The following is a 14,793-nucleotide window of genomic DNA, read 5'->3' on the forward strand; positions in this document are numbered from 1 at the left end:
CCCCATCCTAAAATCAATTCTAATCTTTCCCTCATCTGTTCAAAATATTTCAAGAGAGTAATTCATACTGAAGAAGAGCCAAAGTGAAGAAAACTTCTAAAATGCAGGAGCAGCAGTAAGTGAAGAATGAAAGGGGAAGAAAGGGGGGAGAAAAGAGAGCAAGAGACTTGTTCTGAAATCTTTCTTCTTCCTCCTATTTTTTTCTTTTCTCTGGATTTGTATAAATCCTGTATCTGGTACAGCCGGGAACAAAGTGACTCCAAAGACTGAAGCCTACACTGTACCCAGGGAATAAGCTAAAAATAATCTATTTCTGTTCCAAGTTTTATGGAATGTAGAAAAATTGATCTCTCTTTTCTTGGGATGGGAGAAGGGAAAGAGCGTTTCTTCTAAAATCTGTAAAGTAATGAAAAAAAAAATTCCCCTGCTGGCTTGTGTTTTTACCTGCATCTCTCTTTCTCCACCACCTTAACTTGAACATATTAAATCCCTGTTTTACGACAGAGGAGGCTGGGCCAGCTGGCACCCTACTTGACTTCTTACAGTTAATTAAGGCATGTCCCATGACAGTTCAGGAGATGCAGTAAGGCACATGTGCAGTCCCCTGGACCTCAAACAAGAATAGCAGGAAAGTTGAGTTAGTGAGCAGCCCAAAATGCCTGGTTTTAGGAGCAGCTTCCACTCCCATAAGGTTAGCCCATGTGGTTCACTCTGCCGGAAGCTTTCTAGCAGTGATACCTCACTAAAAAGCAGAAAAATGGGCTGTATTCAAGAAGTCAAAGCAGAAACTATGAGCAAATTAAAATAAATTCCAGTCCATTCTTGGACCTTCTTTAAGGTCAGAAAATCTTTTTATTGTGAGCCAGTTTTTGCGTAAGTGACCAAAAGGCTTTGAGAATGGTCCGGATAGAAACTTTGGTACTCATGTAAGCAATGTATTTTTAGAATGGTAAAAATAATCTCCATGGAAAATAGTGGCTTTACAAGTCTGGATGTAGAAGCCCTTCCTTTGCCCACAGACCAAGCTAAAATTAAACAGTGAACCACATGGCTGTCAGGCCTGTATCAGGCAAAAAAATCTCAAAGCATCACCCAGCTCTGATGGCAACACTTTAGTCAGACTAACTTAGGTCCCTTATCAGATCCCTGTAACTTTTTTTTATGCATTTATTCCTGAGAGTTTCTTATTGGCAGCAGTTTCAGTCTTGGCTGATAGACTGGTTAGAACAAACACAATTTATCCTGGCATGATGTTCCCAAATTCTTATCTGAAAAGTTTAATCAAGGCTGATTGGTTTTCATTTTTTCCCCAGCTGACATCTGGATCTTCCCTACTCTTTTGTTATTAACATTTCAATGTTTCTTTTTCCATCACTGGGAAGTATTTGGTACAGATTTACCAATCAGTTCAGAATGGCAACAGCAACAATAAAATGCTTCATAAGCACAACAAGCAGCAGGATAGCGGCTAAATTAAAAGCAAGTTTGTATATGCTTGACAAAAACATGAGATTAAAGCTAGCATTTGTTGGGGACTGCTTTTTATTGAAGGCAGAGAGTCTGACAAAATGAATGCTCTCCAGCCTTAACTCTAAGTGTCCAAGATAATTTTAGAGTGACCTCTTAAACTTAGTACATAGGTACCTAGGAAGAGAATAAAGGAACTTAAAACTTGACTGCTTCCAATCACCAGATTGATACAACAGACACAAACTGTTAAAGCCAGTCTATTCATTGAAAATAGGAGGGCTGTGCACTGCACTAATCCACAATAGGGCCCAACAGATCTTTAAATCACTAATTTAATAATCATTCAGTTCCAGCTGTCACTGAACTCACCAAGAGCTGCCACATGAGGTTGGAGTCTGCTCCACTAATCAGCAACCAGGAAAAGCATCAGAGTATCATGTGGACAAGAAAGGCCCAGACACAGAGAGCCTCCCACTCCTAAATCATCCTGGTTTTTCTGCAGAGCTGATGGAGAAAAAGGCACCTTTGCAGGCAGTCTGTGTCCAGGCTCACTCACCAACTTGCTCTTGGAGAAGGTCCTTTCTCCCTTGCCCTAGACAGAGCTAGGGATGACTTGGGCTCAGCAAGTAGGCTAAAGATGGATTTTCACATGAGAGAAGGCTCTTGGCTCATTAATACTTCTAGCAGAGTGACAAATTCCTCTGTTGGGAAAATAAACCTTCATGCAGCAGTGGAAAATTCATCACCCATCTCCCAAGAAGTTACAATGGTCACTGTATATTCACACTTTACCAAGTCAGGGTGTTAAACAGAAAATCCCCCTGCTACTCACACTTTCCCAGTGACCAGTCCTTGATGGAAGTGCTGATGACAGACATCTGCAGAGAATGATTTACCTTCATTTGGCAATAACAATAAAAAGACTTGAAGACTTAAAATAGGTTGCTGCTGGCATTTTCTACCATTTTAGCTGTCACACACAAATAAAAGCATCAGAACTGAGGGAAATACTTCACCTGGGAACAATACACAACCCTAGGTTCTCACAGCCTGTAGAATTTGCTGCTACAGGGAAATGCTTCTCAGGTACTTAGACACAATCCTCAAATAAGATCCTATGAGGGGAGGAAGACAAGTTCTCCTTCTGTTTTGGCATCTTGCTTTTCTGTACCATTTTAACTTCTCCTCACCTTTTCTGCAGGGTTCAGGGACTCCTTCTGGCCATTACAGGAGTTCTCCCTGAGTCTGAGTTCCTGTCATATGGCCAGACCTCTGCTCTCTCTTCTGCAATACCAGCCCTGTTCTCTAGGTGAAGCTCATTTCAAGAGACAGGAATTTGTTCCTTTTTGGGATAAGCCCATCTTAGGAAAAGAAAAATGATTCAGGTCAAACTGTACTATTGGCTTTCTTCTTTATTATTTTCTGTACTGACACCTGGAGGTTACCCAGGACCTTGTTTTTTGTTAACAAACAGGATTTTTTTCACTTTCACCCTGATATTCATATCTCTCATTGGCAAAAAGGGATTATTGGAGCCCTTCTCTTTAGAGGAAACATTCATTCCAGGGTGTTTTCTCCTGAAATCTGTCTCAAAACCTGAAATCTGTCTCTGGTTAAAAAACTGAGTGGCTCAGGTCCAGTGCTAAACCTCACAGCATCCTTTTACACTGACTGATCTTCAAGTTCACAAATGGTAGTTTTCAGAATTCTTCAATCAGTAAGTTCTTTTTTGAACTTTTATTTTATTGGTATCATTTTATTTTTTTTTAAGAGGAAGTTTATTCTGGTCCTGTATCAGTGTGGGAACAACACCTGCCTATAGTAGAGCAAAGTGATCCAAGAACCTCTTTGGATTTCAGCAGAAATACCAAGACAAAGCACTGCTCCCTCCAGAGATTTAACCAATTCAGGGCTAGGAGCATGTTCCAAGCAGACTCTTCAGGGAAATCTTGAGAACTACTCAAAAATTTATTCAGAGCTATGGAGTTAAAGAGGCTTTTAGACACAGTGTGTAATCTTGTCAGAGCCGATTAGATCAAAACAAAAGTGATGGGAAATCCTCCCTGTTAATGTGCAAAAAGCTCTCCTTAGTGCATTATGACTCACTGGACTTGCACCTCCATTCTTGGTGACTTTGTTACCACAGAGCATTAATTATTAATGTTAAGCCACACTTTTTCTTATGGCAGTGAGAAAGAATGCATCTTAACGGGGGCAATTTTCAGCCACATTAAATGGATATTCAGGTTCTTTGACAAGCTGGGGATCACCTCGCTGCTCCAGGACAGTACTTTTCTTTTCCAACAGCTAATAGCCAATGGCAGGATTTCCTTGCCACTGTCCCACTTGCATGGAGAACACAGGGAACCCAGAAGCTCTCCTGGGACAGCCTGCCTTGGTACACTGCAGGGCTGGGGTGGTCCAGCCAGGCAGTCTAAGCCCAGAGAAGACTTAAGAATGGGGTGAAACCAGAATCATGCCTGTGTGGGGACATGCCTCCCTCCTCTGCCTCGATGCCCTGCCCAGATCTGGGGTGCTGTCCAAACAGTTCAGACATGAGGCAAGGTTTGGTTCAAACACAACCCCAGGCTTAAAATCTCATTTACATCTACCCTTGGGCTCTTCCCCACCAGCTGGTCAGGTATCACCTTTTTCCACTCCCCAAATACTTCAACCATCTCTGTTAAGACACCAAAGATGATGATAAAGCTGGACAAGGCCTTCAGGGATTAAATTATTAACAGATGAGTTAGAGAGGATTCCGAATCTCTAATATTTATGTTCACGCCTATTACATTTCCATAAAAAGCCCATGGATCACACACATCCATTTTACATATGAGGGCTGAAACTGCTGCTATTTCACAGGCACCAGGGATGGAATTCAACAGATTGTTGCTCTTGGTTCTGCCTTCACCAAATAGTTATAACCAACTCATACAGACACACACACACATGTGTGTGTGTGTGTGCCATAAAGGGAAGCTAAACAGGACTTTTCTTTCAGTTTCTTTCAGCTTATTACCCTGTCCCTCAGGACCTCTAACATATTTTTAGAAAGTATTGAATTCAAGCAAAGAACACAGGAGAAAAGCCTGTCTGTGTGATTTCACCATCCCACCACCACCATGGTGGCATTTGAGGGCATATCTGTGTGCAAAGGTTGTTTTTTGGACAACATTCTCCTCTTAAGGATAATAACACAATGATTTAAAATCACTTCTATGCACACATCCATCTTGTTTAATTCACAGGGTACAGGTGACGTTTTAATTTTTTTGTTTTGGGATGGAAAGAAAGGGATAAAGAGTTTGGTTGGCCTTTTCTTCCCTCATCTGAAGCTACACGGAGGTATTTAATAATTTTTAACTCTGGAATCCATTGTTCAGAATGCCGGAAATTATTTTTCCACTGCCTCCCCTCAGCAAGAAGGCTAAATATTTTCAGTGAAATAGAATGGATGCGGCACCAGAATAGATGATTATCAGAGCCAGCTTGTTAACATTATCTCAGAGGAAGACAATGGAGACAAAGTGGAAGGTTCTGATCCAAAAACACCTCAACCTCCTGAGCTTTGAAGCAGGTCCTCAAAGGACACACGAGAAAGGAAGATTACAATACTGCTGGTGAAAAGGAAATAATAGGGAGACAAAGAACAGAGAAGGAAAAGCTGGCTGGAGGAAGGGCAACCCAGAGAATATTTATCCTCACCAATTACAACATGATCTACAAAATAAGACTCCTGCTCTGCAAAGATTTGTGCTTGGGGAATAGAGCCTAGGTGGTCTCATCTACCACCACATGGACCTGGAAGTCTCTGTGCTGCTCCAGGACCTGGTGTCTCCTCCAGCACAAAGTGTTGGTGTTCCCAGCGTGTGCCAAAGGACAGGGAGCACATGGCCATGCACAGCTGTGCCTCTGGAGGCTCCTTCTGCAAGATTTCTGCTAGACAAGGAGCAGACACTGCTGAACATCTATTAAACAGTAGCAAGTCCAAGCACAACTGGTCAGAATCGGGACCTACAGAGAAGGAACTGGAGGCACTGGGCTAAATTCCCAACTGAGGCACCAAATTTGACCTCAGGAAATTACTCTGCAAGGCTTTGGGTAAATCAGATAACCTTTCCAGCTCTCTGAACATGCCTGAACACAGTTTTTGTATCAATCTAACTGTAAAGAAATCAACAGTGGTAAATTAATGATCACCATCACACCTGCAGACATAGAGATTGCATTTTAAAGCATTTTTAGTCTGTTAGTTTGATTTGTTTCAAAACAAAAATGAACGATCTGCTTCATTCGCTGTTACTTTGTTTGCACTGATTGATGAAGTCAGTGTAAAATCCAACAGCAGGATCTTAAGCAGAATAAAACTCCCTTCTCATCAGCATAAACAGAAAAAATACAGCTGGACAAGACTACAAGAGGTCACCTAAAATATTCCCTTGGCCCCAAAATGGAATCAGTTCTACCTTAACCATTCCCTCATTGCTCACACACCCGATCTACTTAACTCTGTGCAGCTACAGCCACGCTGCCTCCCCTCAGCTGTGCAGCTTCAGTGCCCTCCAAAACGAAGCCTCAGTCTCTGCTGGAGTTCTGCTACTATTAATACTTCATTTCCCCTAACAGAATTTATTTTTAAAAAATTACATACAATGTAATGGCTCCGAGTTTGTAAGTTATCAAAGAACAAGCTTTGCTTTTGATAATCTCTATTTCAAGAAATGCTGTAATTTCTCTTTAAGCAGGATTTATTTTTTCCACATATTCTGTTACTGGTTTGGAATCTCAAAATGTATTTTAGCTCCTTAGGGAAAAAGCTCTGGCTATCCATCCCTTTACTATTAATCTGTTTTTTCTATTAAGACAGTTGAATCTCTCCTCCCTCAAACTTGTCAGCTATACTGATGAGTCATTAATTGATTTTTTTTTCCCTCTTTTTGTTTTTTTGGAAGCAAGTACAGTAGGCTAAAATCAAGCAAGAAGCCTACTGAAGAATTCAATTAACTTCTGGCTTGTTTGGTAATAAATAGTGCAGTATTGTATTCTGCCACCCTTTATTCTTGTTGTAGTGTCTGGAGATTGCCCAGATGTTTCATCCTCTGGGTTTTTTTGCTGCGGAAGGCTTTTGCCTCCAGGCTGAGCAGTGCTGGCCCTCTGCTCTCCTGCCTCCAGTTAATCTACGTGGCTGTCAGAGCTGTCACAGGAATGGTGAATCACGGCCTCTGCAATCACTTCAGCCCCTGGGGAAGTGCTCGGAGCGAACAGCTGCACAAACCCCCACCCAAGCAAAGTTTCTCCTGGATGAGGATTTTACAAATCAACTTTGAAATAATCACAAAGCCTGACTGACAGGCCCACAGTTTTTAAGTAACAGAAATTTGTCAAAAACAAATTGGTTGTCTTTCAAACAGACACCCTGGTTGAGTCTTTTTTTTTTCCTCTTTCCTTTGCTGACTTTCTGATTTCCAAACAACAACTGGATCCGTTTTCTTCTAAACAAACTTGAATTACAAAGGAATGTTGTTCTGCTATACTTAATAGATTTGCACATTTTTCCCTTTCTTCTTTAGTCTTTCCCAGTATAACATATAATCCTTTGCACCTGCAAAAGCTCCACAGACTGCTGACTGCCAAGAATCCACCACGTGACCCTGCTTCCATGACCAGAGATCCTGTGTTTAAAGAGAAAGGAAAATAAAAAGTTATTAAATGTTTGAATCTATCTGATCCCCATGTGAGTTAACTCTGAGGATGGGAACTTAAGTGAAAAGCTATTTTTGTGGCATTTTTGAGTGATGTAATAAGTGATTTTTCCCAAGGAACTTGTGTACTTGAACAAGCAGATGGAGTGAGAAAGACGTCTGGAACTGAGGAGGGCTTGAAGCAAATTGCTTTCAGGGAATTCATATGTATGTATTTAAGCCTGTGGCCATGCAACTTTGCAAATATTTTGTGAATTTATTTTCTTTTTGGCAGATAAAACAGCACAAAGCAAAACACTGAGCATGAGGGCAGCATGCAAGAACCAATATCAGCTCAGCCCAGATGTACAAAAGGCTCCCATTTAAAATTAACAGCTCCCACTTCCACGAGATACAAGTCCTGTTTGCTCCCCTACATTTCTTAAACCAACCCTTCCCCTCACACTCCCCAAAAAACCCCATCATTAAGAAATTACTCTTATCACTCCCATTATATCCCAAAGCAGGTGTGTCTCTGTTTTTCACTTGGCGTTCTTAGGGACCACACACCCTCCTCTCCAAGGCTCCCACACACCCTGCTCCCATCCATTTCCTCACAGCAGCATTTAAACACACACATTTAAAGCCCCAACAAGAACAGTGCCTCCAAAACTACCTCTCAAGTCACAATTTGATGAGCTCAGTCAGTATCAGCAGCAAAGGCCAGGGTCTGCTGGGAGGGGTTTCCTTGGCAGGCACAGTCACTGTGTTCTCCCCTCCTGCACCCTGCTCCATCACCCCTTTCTCATCTCCTGAAACACTTCACACTGGAAGCTCTCTGGAGGAGAGGGTTCTGGTTTATATGTGAGGATCAGTACTGAGCAAAAAGGGATGGGATCCACAGCCCTTCTGAGGCCCACCGCTGAGAAATCAGCAATTTTATTTTATAGCTGGGCATTCTCCTTCTTAAAGCCATATTACTTCTGTACTATAAAATTTTCTTAAAAGCAACTGGATAGCAGTGCTAGGCTGAGATTATTGCTCTTGGGCTCGTGGTCTGCAGTACAGCCACTTTCCACTGGAGCAGGAGGACTCTGCTCTCGTTTGCTGACTCTTCATTTAACATGCTGTCCTCGTGACTCGCTTCTTCCAGCTTGGCTGGCGGTTAAATTTCAGCTGAATGTTTTAAAAATCAAACTGTTCAAGCAACAATGGCCAGCCACAAAGTTGTTTGGTACCCTGCCACAGCTAAATAGCTGCAGCTCTGCTGTACGAAAGCACTAAAGGGGCTCCAGCCTCTCTAATGCTAGCCATTCTTTTCCTGGTGTTTCTGGTATGGGCTGCTATTCTGCTGTCACCCACAGCAGAAACTGATTTTCATTTCATAAATAAATAAATAGAGATTCATGATTCTTCAAAACCATAATATGCTTTTCTGGAATAACTCACAGTCTTCGGACACACAGTTCTCTTGCAACTCAGTCCTGATGGAAGAAGGACACACTCCCATAGACAAATTACCTTTCACAGTATCTGGGTACTGTCAAAGCCTAAACCCCACCTTCAGCACCCATCTGCAAAACAGTTCAGGTACTTAAGAAACCTTGAATTGAAAGCCAGGGTTTAAAAACAGAGCTGCTGGAGCCACAGCTTTCTTTTCGTAAAAACAGAATTATTGTATTTTTTTATTAAACGTTCTCCAAACATCTGTACATCTCCAGCTAAACCCAAGAACTTAGAACAGTTACTGCTGCCATGTAAAAATGTGCTGTGGAAGAGCTGCTGGAAGACTAAGAGGAAAACCAGCCCATTAATACAGGCATTCATGGCTTTGCCAGAAGCCCAGCCTATTCTCAGTCATGATGGGTTTTATGTTAATGTCATTGTCCAAAGAAGGAGGAAGAGGTCGTTCTGATTTCTTGGCATGTAGCTCTACAATCTAGTTTCTGATAAAGCCTGGCTGCCCAGGGCAGCTCTGCACAAAGAGCCTCTGCCAAGCAAGGCAAGTAGTGATAAATTCCCATCCATTATGCCTGCAAATTGACAACAGGTATTTGCAACAGTCATGCAATATGGAAAATGCTTTATAAGGGTGGAGCCAGGAACAGTTCAATTAAATTAGGGAAAAGGAGAATTGAGGCTGGAGAACAGGAAGCAAATTCCCCAACAGTGAGGTCTACCAAACTGTGGAGCCAGCCTCCCCAGGGAGGAGAGGAAAGCCCTCTCCTTTGAGTCATTTAAAAATAGATTGGAGAAGGCACTCAAGACTGCACTGTGGGGAATAATCCTGCACTGGCAAGGGCAGGATGAGATGACTTCATGTGTTTCTTTCCATCTCCAATTTCAGTGATTCACTCAGAGCTCCAAACCTGAACACGCAGAAGAGCAAGAGGGAAGCAGGGCACGAGGACATGATCCTGGAGAAAGCCAAGAGGAACAAGTGTCACAGGGCCAAGAGGACCAGCAAGACTCCAGTCCAAATTCCTTCTAACCACACGATGCTGTGGGCCAGGATGATGTGCTGGAGGTCACACATGTTTTCTCTCATAGCCCATGGACCAGCTAATTGACAGGGTTCTGTGGTAAGTCAGGCCTGTAAGTTCTTCAAAAACACTCGCCCTTTGAGCAGGTTTTAATACCATTAAGACAGGGCAAAGCACAGAAGCTGTTAGGGGTTTGTAGATTACTATAAAACCAGGGCCTTGTTCCTGGAAAAAAACCAGAGGATCCTTATACATATCTCCCTAAAACACTGACTTTGAACAAAACTGCTGGTTATTGCAGTGCTTAGGCCACACTCTGCCATCCTAGGTGCTGCACAGAAGCAGAAGAGCCTTCCACTCGGGGGGATAATGGTGAGAGCTCAGGTCAGGCAGAGCTCAGAGCCCAAGGGGCACAGCTCAGAGGGTCCAAAACAAGGCAGAAATGCCCATGTAATGCCTGCAGAAGCCCCAACGACAGTGGTCTCTCTCTCCACGTGCTCCTGCAGGATGGAACACAACCCGGGAATTACGAGCAACACGACTGCAGCAGTTGGCTCAGCCTGGGTCCCCCACTGCCATCACCAAAAAGGCTTCTACCTGCTCACACTGTGCTCCTGCAGCAGAAGGCTGCAGGGGATAACCTGACTTTTCCAGGGCAATACCCATTCCCACTAGTATTCACAGCCTAGGAAAGCAAAATGACAAGGAGCACATTACATGAAAGCGGCCGCCATGCCAAGCCTGTGTCATGTGTATTCTATTAAGCTGAAGGCTGAATAGAAGACTTTGTTTTCCACTTCAAAGGACCCCATCCCAATCTCTCTCTCTCTTCCCTTATGAATAACAAATTGGAAATAAATCTTCTGGCTGAAGTGGATGGAAACTCATACATTTGGGGCCCTCTGCAGCTTCCCAGCTCAATCACATGGTAATTTTTTTTGTAAACACTTTTCTGTGATATATATGTAAATCTCGCTGTGCATTGCTGCACCATGTAAAGCAATACAGCGGGTGTGGCCTCAGGGGATGGCACACAGCGGGAAGCCCAACTGCATATTTCCAATTATTCACAGGGATAGTGTTCACAGAGAAGGGTCAAGTTTTATATGTGGGCAGAGCCCTACTTTTCTTCCTAGAGATCCCATTTCATCCTGCTCCATAGGCCAGTGTCCCCTAATTCTCACCACAAATGTTATTTAGCTCTTTTGATACTGACAAAACAAGGACATCCCATTTTGCTGGGCAGAGAGAGCATTGGAAAAGTCACTCTCAAGATATACCAAAGGCCTTTCAATCTAAAAAAAAAAAAAAAAAACAAAAAAAACCCCAAAAAAAAAAACCAAATAAGGAAAATATTACCTCTGCTTTTAAATACTAGGGGGAAGTATTTAGTGCCCACAAATATGGACTCCACAGTGCTGAGGGCACCTGGCCTCCAGATGGGCAATAATCTTTGACCAGTGCACACAACTCTTACCTGTGCATGCCTGTCACCTTTGCTACACATTTATAGGAGGAGTTTGTGGCAAAAATCAGCTGTCAGCTTTGTGTTCCAAATGCAGCCAGGTCAGGGTCAATATTCAGGACACCTACGCTTTGGTAATCCAGGGAAATGCAATACTCCCACATCTCTCAAACCTGATGACCAGCCCAACACCCCCAGTGCTGCAGGAAGCATTGCAGAGAATAAGACATCTCTGCCTTGGCCTTGCTATTCTCCAAGCCAGCAGAACTGATGGCATACACTACACTTGAGGCCTGCAGCTGAATAAATATTACAATTCATTCCAATGATAAGTATCTATAGTATCTCAGTGTACCCCTCTGTTCACAACAGTGTTCAACTTCATGGTAACGGGGGAGAAAAAAATGAGCACAAATGAATCACATGGATCCGTGTGCATGTGAGGTCCTGCAGACTGAGGAAAGAAAAGCAATTTTCATGTTTGCCTTTCCTGCTAGGGTTTTTACTCACAACGTGGCATTCTGCATGGCTGACCCTTATAGATGCATGGCACATTAGCTACAGGAGAAGCAAAAACTTCACAAGTTGATTGCTGTTTCTATTCATAAAGTCAACGTGGAGCAAAGAGCCAAATGTCCTCCTCAGTGGATTTTTACGTGCATATGTGCAGCATATGAGCAAGTACATGTGTATATTATCTTGCAGGAAACATGCAAGCCCAAACATGGGAAAAATTCAATGATCTAAGTTCACTGTTGACATAAATGCTGAGACTCCATTTGCACTAATGGAGTTGTGCTCACTTACACCAGTACTGAATTCAGTCCTAGAATTAAACCCACCCAAATCCTAGATAAATTGAAAGAGAACAAAAGTTGGCCTATATGCAAGAGCATATTTTTCATGTTAAAAACATTTCATTCCCTTTTTCTGCCCATATAATACTGCATTGATGTCTGTGACCCATTTGGATGTAAATCAAAATGGATGTGCTAAAAGCCTGGTTAAAGGAAATGTTCTTCGAAACAGTGTTCCCATGGCAAGGCAGAACAGCTACACTCAGTTTCCATGGCACAAAGGGACATATAGGGAGGGAAAATGCACTTCTGAAAAATCACTTTAAAGCCAGCAGGGTTTTTCTTGCACACCTGCACTGCTCATACCTAATAGATCTGTGCTTCGTAGGGGTGTGTGAATAAATTACATGGAAGAATTGCAGAAATCTGCTGAGATTCTTCAGCAAATAACCAGCGTCCAAATCAAATCTTTGATATTCAAACATCCCCAGATGTCACTGGCAAGCTTAGAAACTTCTAGAGAACCTCTTGTGGCCTGGGCATGACCAAGAGCATCACAATCTGGCTCTGTATCTATAGACTGTGTGAGCCTGTTTTCCTCTGGTCTGTTGAAATGCTGTATTGATGATCTGAGGCCATCTGACTTTTCCCAAAACGTGCCTGCAGTGCTGTGAGCAAGGGTTGCATTTGTTTCTCTCCCTTTGGTGCAGATGGTGTGCAGCATTCCTCGGGCTGTGCCCCAGGACGGCGTGAATGACACTTATTGTGGCAGCAATAAAGCCAGGGCTGTTTGCTCAACAGCTGTTGGGTGCATTGTTCCTTTGTGAGAAAAATGCAGCCGCTCTGCTCATGGCATGGACACGTTACATCCCGCCCCCAACACCCCGTGCAAAGCTGTTCTCCTGATTCAGCACCTAAGCAAATGGCAGAGAGCGTTGTTTAACCATTAGGATTAATCCCAAAATCAGCCCAAGCGTTACTCCAAGAGGGAGCGAGGCATGGTAGAACACTTACTGCACTGCCTGTGAGGAAATGGCTTTAAAGCTGGGCCTGGCTTTCATTTACTCTTGACTTATATGCAGCTGAGCACAGAGGAAAGAAATACTAGACTGATTCTCCAGGAAAAAAGGAGAATGGTCACCTACCTGTAGAGCAGGGAAAGAGCCATTTAAGGCCCAGTTTGGCTACATGCCTCTATTTTCTACTTGCCCCGTTAAGCAGCAACAGATCTGACTGTAAATTTTAGGAGGGAAATAGCATGTGGTTTATTGATTCAATGGAGGAGTTATAAACACGTATTACTGCTGAGAACCCCAGCTGCCTGGGCAGAAGTATTCTGTAAACTTTTCATTCTTACTAACTTTAAAAATCAAGTGCAATGAGCTCCAACCAAGGTTAGAGTGTTCACCCTCCACAGAATGCCATCAAGCAGTCTTTGCACAGCAAGCTTCAAGATGTATCTCAAAATCTATCAGCACTGATGGCCAAGAGCAAGGCTGAGCTGACCCTAAAATCAGTTCACACCCTGTACTGCCTATCCCAGCCCCCAGCAGCCGAGCTCTCTGGAGGGGGGAACCAAGAGCACCAAGCAGATGAGCACATGTGCCATTGCCCTCTAGATCTATGGCTCAGCTGACCTGCACACTCCCCTTCACACAAGTGCCTCGTGCCTACAGTGACAGCTGCACCTGAACAGAAAACAAAGGACCTCATCCCAAACTTGCTCTCCATTGTGTGGCCAGAAACCAGCTCAGAACCAGCCCATGGAATTCCTGTTCTGACCCAATCAATTTTCTGATCCTGCTCGGCCTCACAGATGAATGGCTGGACTCTCCCCATTCTCTTTTTCGTATAACACCTTTTAATTTGTGAGACCTACAGGTTTGGGGAAAACTGTTTTATTGCTAAAACCAGTGACAAAAAAACTTGTGGGCTCACTAGAACTGCAGAAGGCCTAAGAGCTCTAAATTTTGCTCAGCACTGAGACAAAGAGGGAAATCCTGGCCCTACTGAGTGCTAGAAGAGTCATACATCACCATGAGCGTGGTCAGTTGAAGATTTTTATCTTTCTTTGAAGCTCCTAGGCCAGCAGAGCAGCACAGTGTGTGCCTGCCCTCCCAGAAAGGTTGGGTTTGTAGGGACAGGACTGGCTGGCCCTGATGTTCCACGGTCTTAGCAATGTCCAAGTGTCTCACCTTAAGAGTCAGACCTGCCTAATGAGAGAGACAAAAGCCTCCCAGGATAGCAGATTTGTTTTCCTTAAAAAAAATCCACCAACCAAACAAACAAAAACCCCTTTGTTTTTCAAGTCAACTCATTTGAGACCTATGTCCTCCTGTCCTGCCTGTTCCTTTCCTCCTCGCTGGCTGCCACAGCCTTTTCTCCAGACATACAATACATTTGGTCTATAAAGAGACCATTCTCCCTGTACAGCTGCATTTGAGTAACTCTCAGAGGCTCTGAAGCGCAGCCAACATGCAGAAATATAAAACCCAAGAGGACTGAGTCCTGTTTCACCTGAGAAGGGTTTATCTTACAGCACTGTTCTTCAAGGGATCTGACCATTTCCACTGAGCCTTAAGAAACAGGCATTTTTGACAAGATGTTTCTGGACTCAAACCTAACCAGAGGCTCTTGATTTTCTGTAGGGTTTTAAAATGTTATTTTATAGAAAAAAAAAAACAAAATACCTGATGCCCTTTATTTCTCTAATAGCCCCCCAGCAGAACTGAAAGTTTTATTTTTTCTCAGTTAGTTCTAAAAGAGAAGGATTAAAACATGAAACAAATGATAAATCACCTATGTGCTGCTGGTAGGAGCTCGGATATGATGATTATAAGCACTGAATAAAATGTCTGAACAGAAGAGAATAAAAGATAAGGCAGAAGGGA

General features: G+C 43.1%; 1 protein-coding gene across 2 annotated transcripts in view; it reads right to left on the reverse strand.

Moving 5' to 3' along the window:
* Positions 1 to 14,793, reverse strand: part of SLC25A26 (solute carrier family 25 member 26) — an 83,116-nt gene that overhangs the window by 7,321 nt on the left and 61,002 nt on the right. For both annotated transcript variants that reach the window (XM_053989141.1, XM_053989140.1), the window contains one exon: positions 7,079 to 7,148. In XM_053989141.1, coding sequence (XP_053845116.1) covers positions 7,079 to 7,148 — 70 coding nt within the window. The remainder of the gene's footprint in view (positions 1 to 7,078; positions 7,149 to 14,793) is intronic.

This window comes from Vidua macroura, chromosome 13 (assembly GCF_024509145.1).
Source record: "Vidua macroura isolate BioBank_ID:100142 chromosome 13, ASM2450914v1, whole genome shotgun sequence".
Lineage (NCBI taxonomy): Eukaryota > Metazoa > Chordata > Aves > Passeriformes > Viduidae > Vidua > Vidua macroura.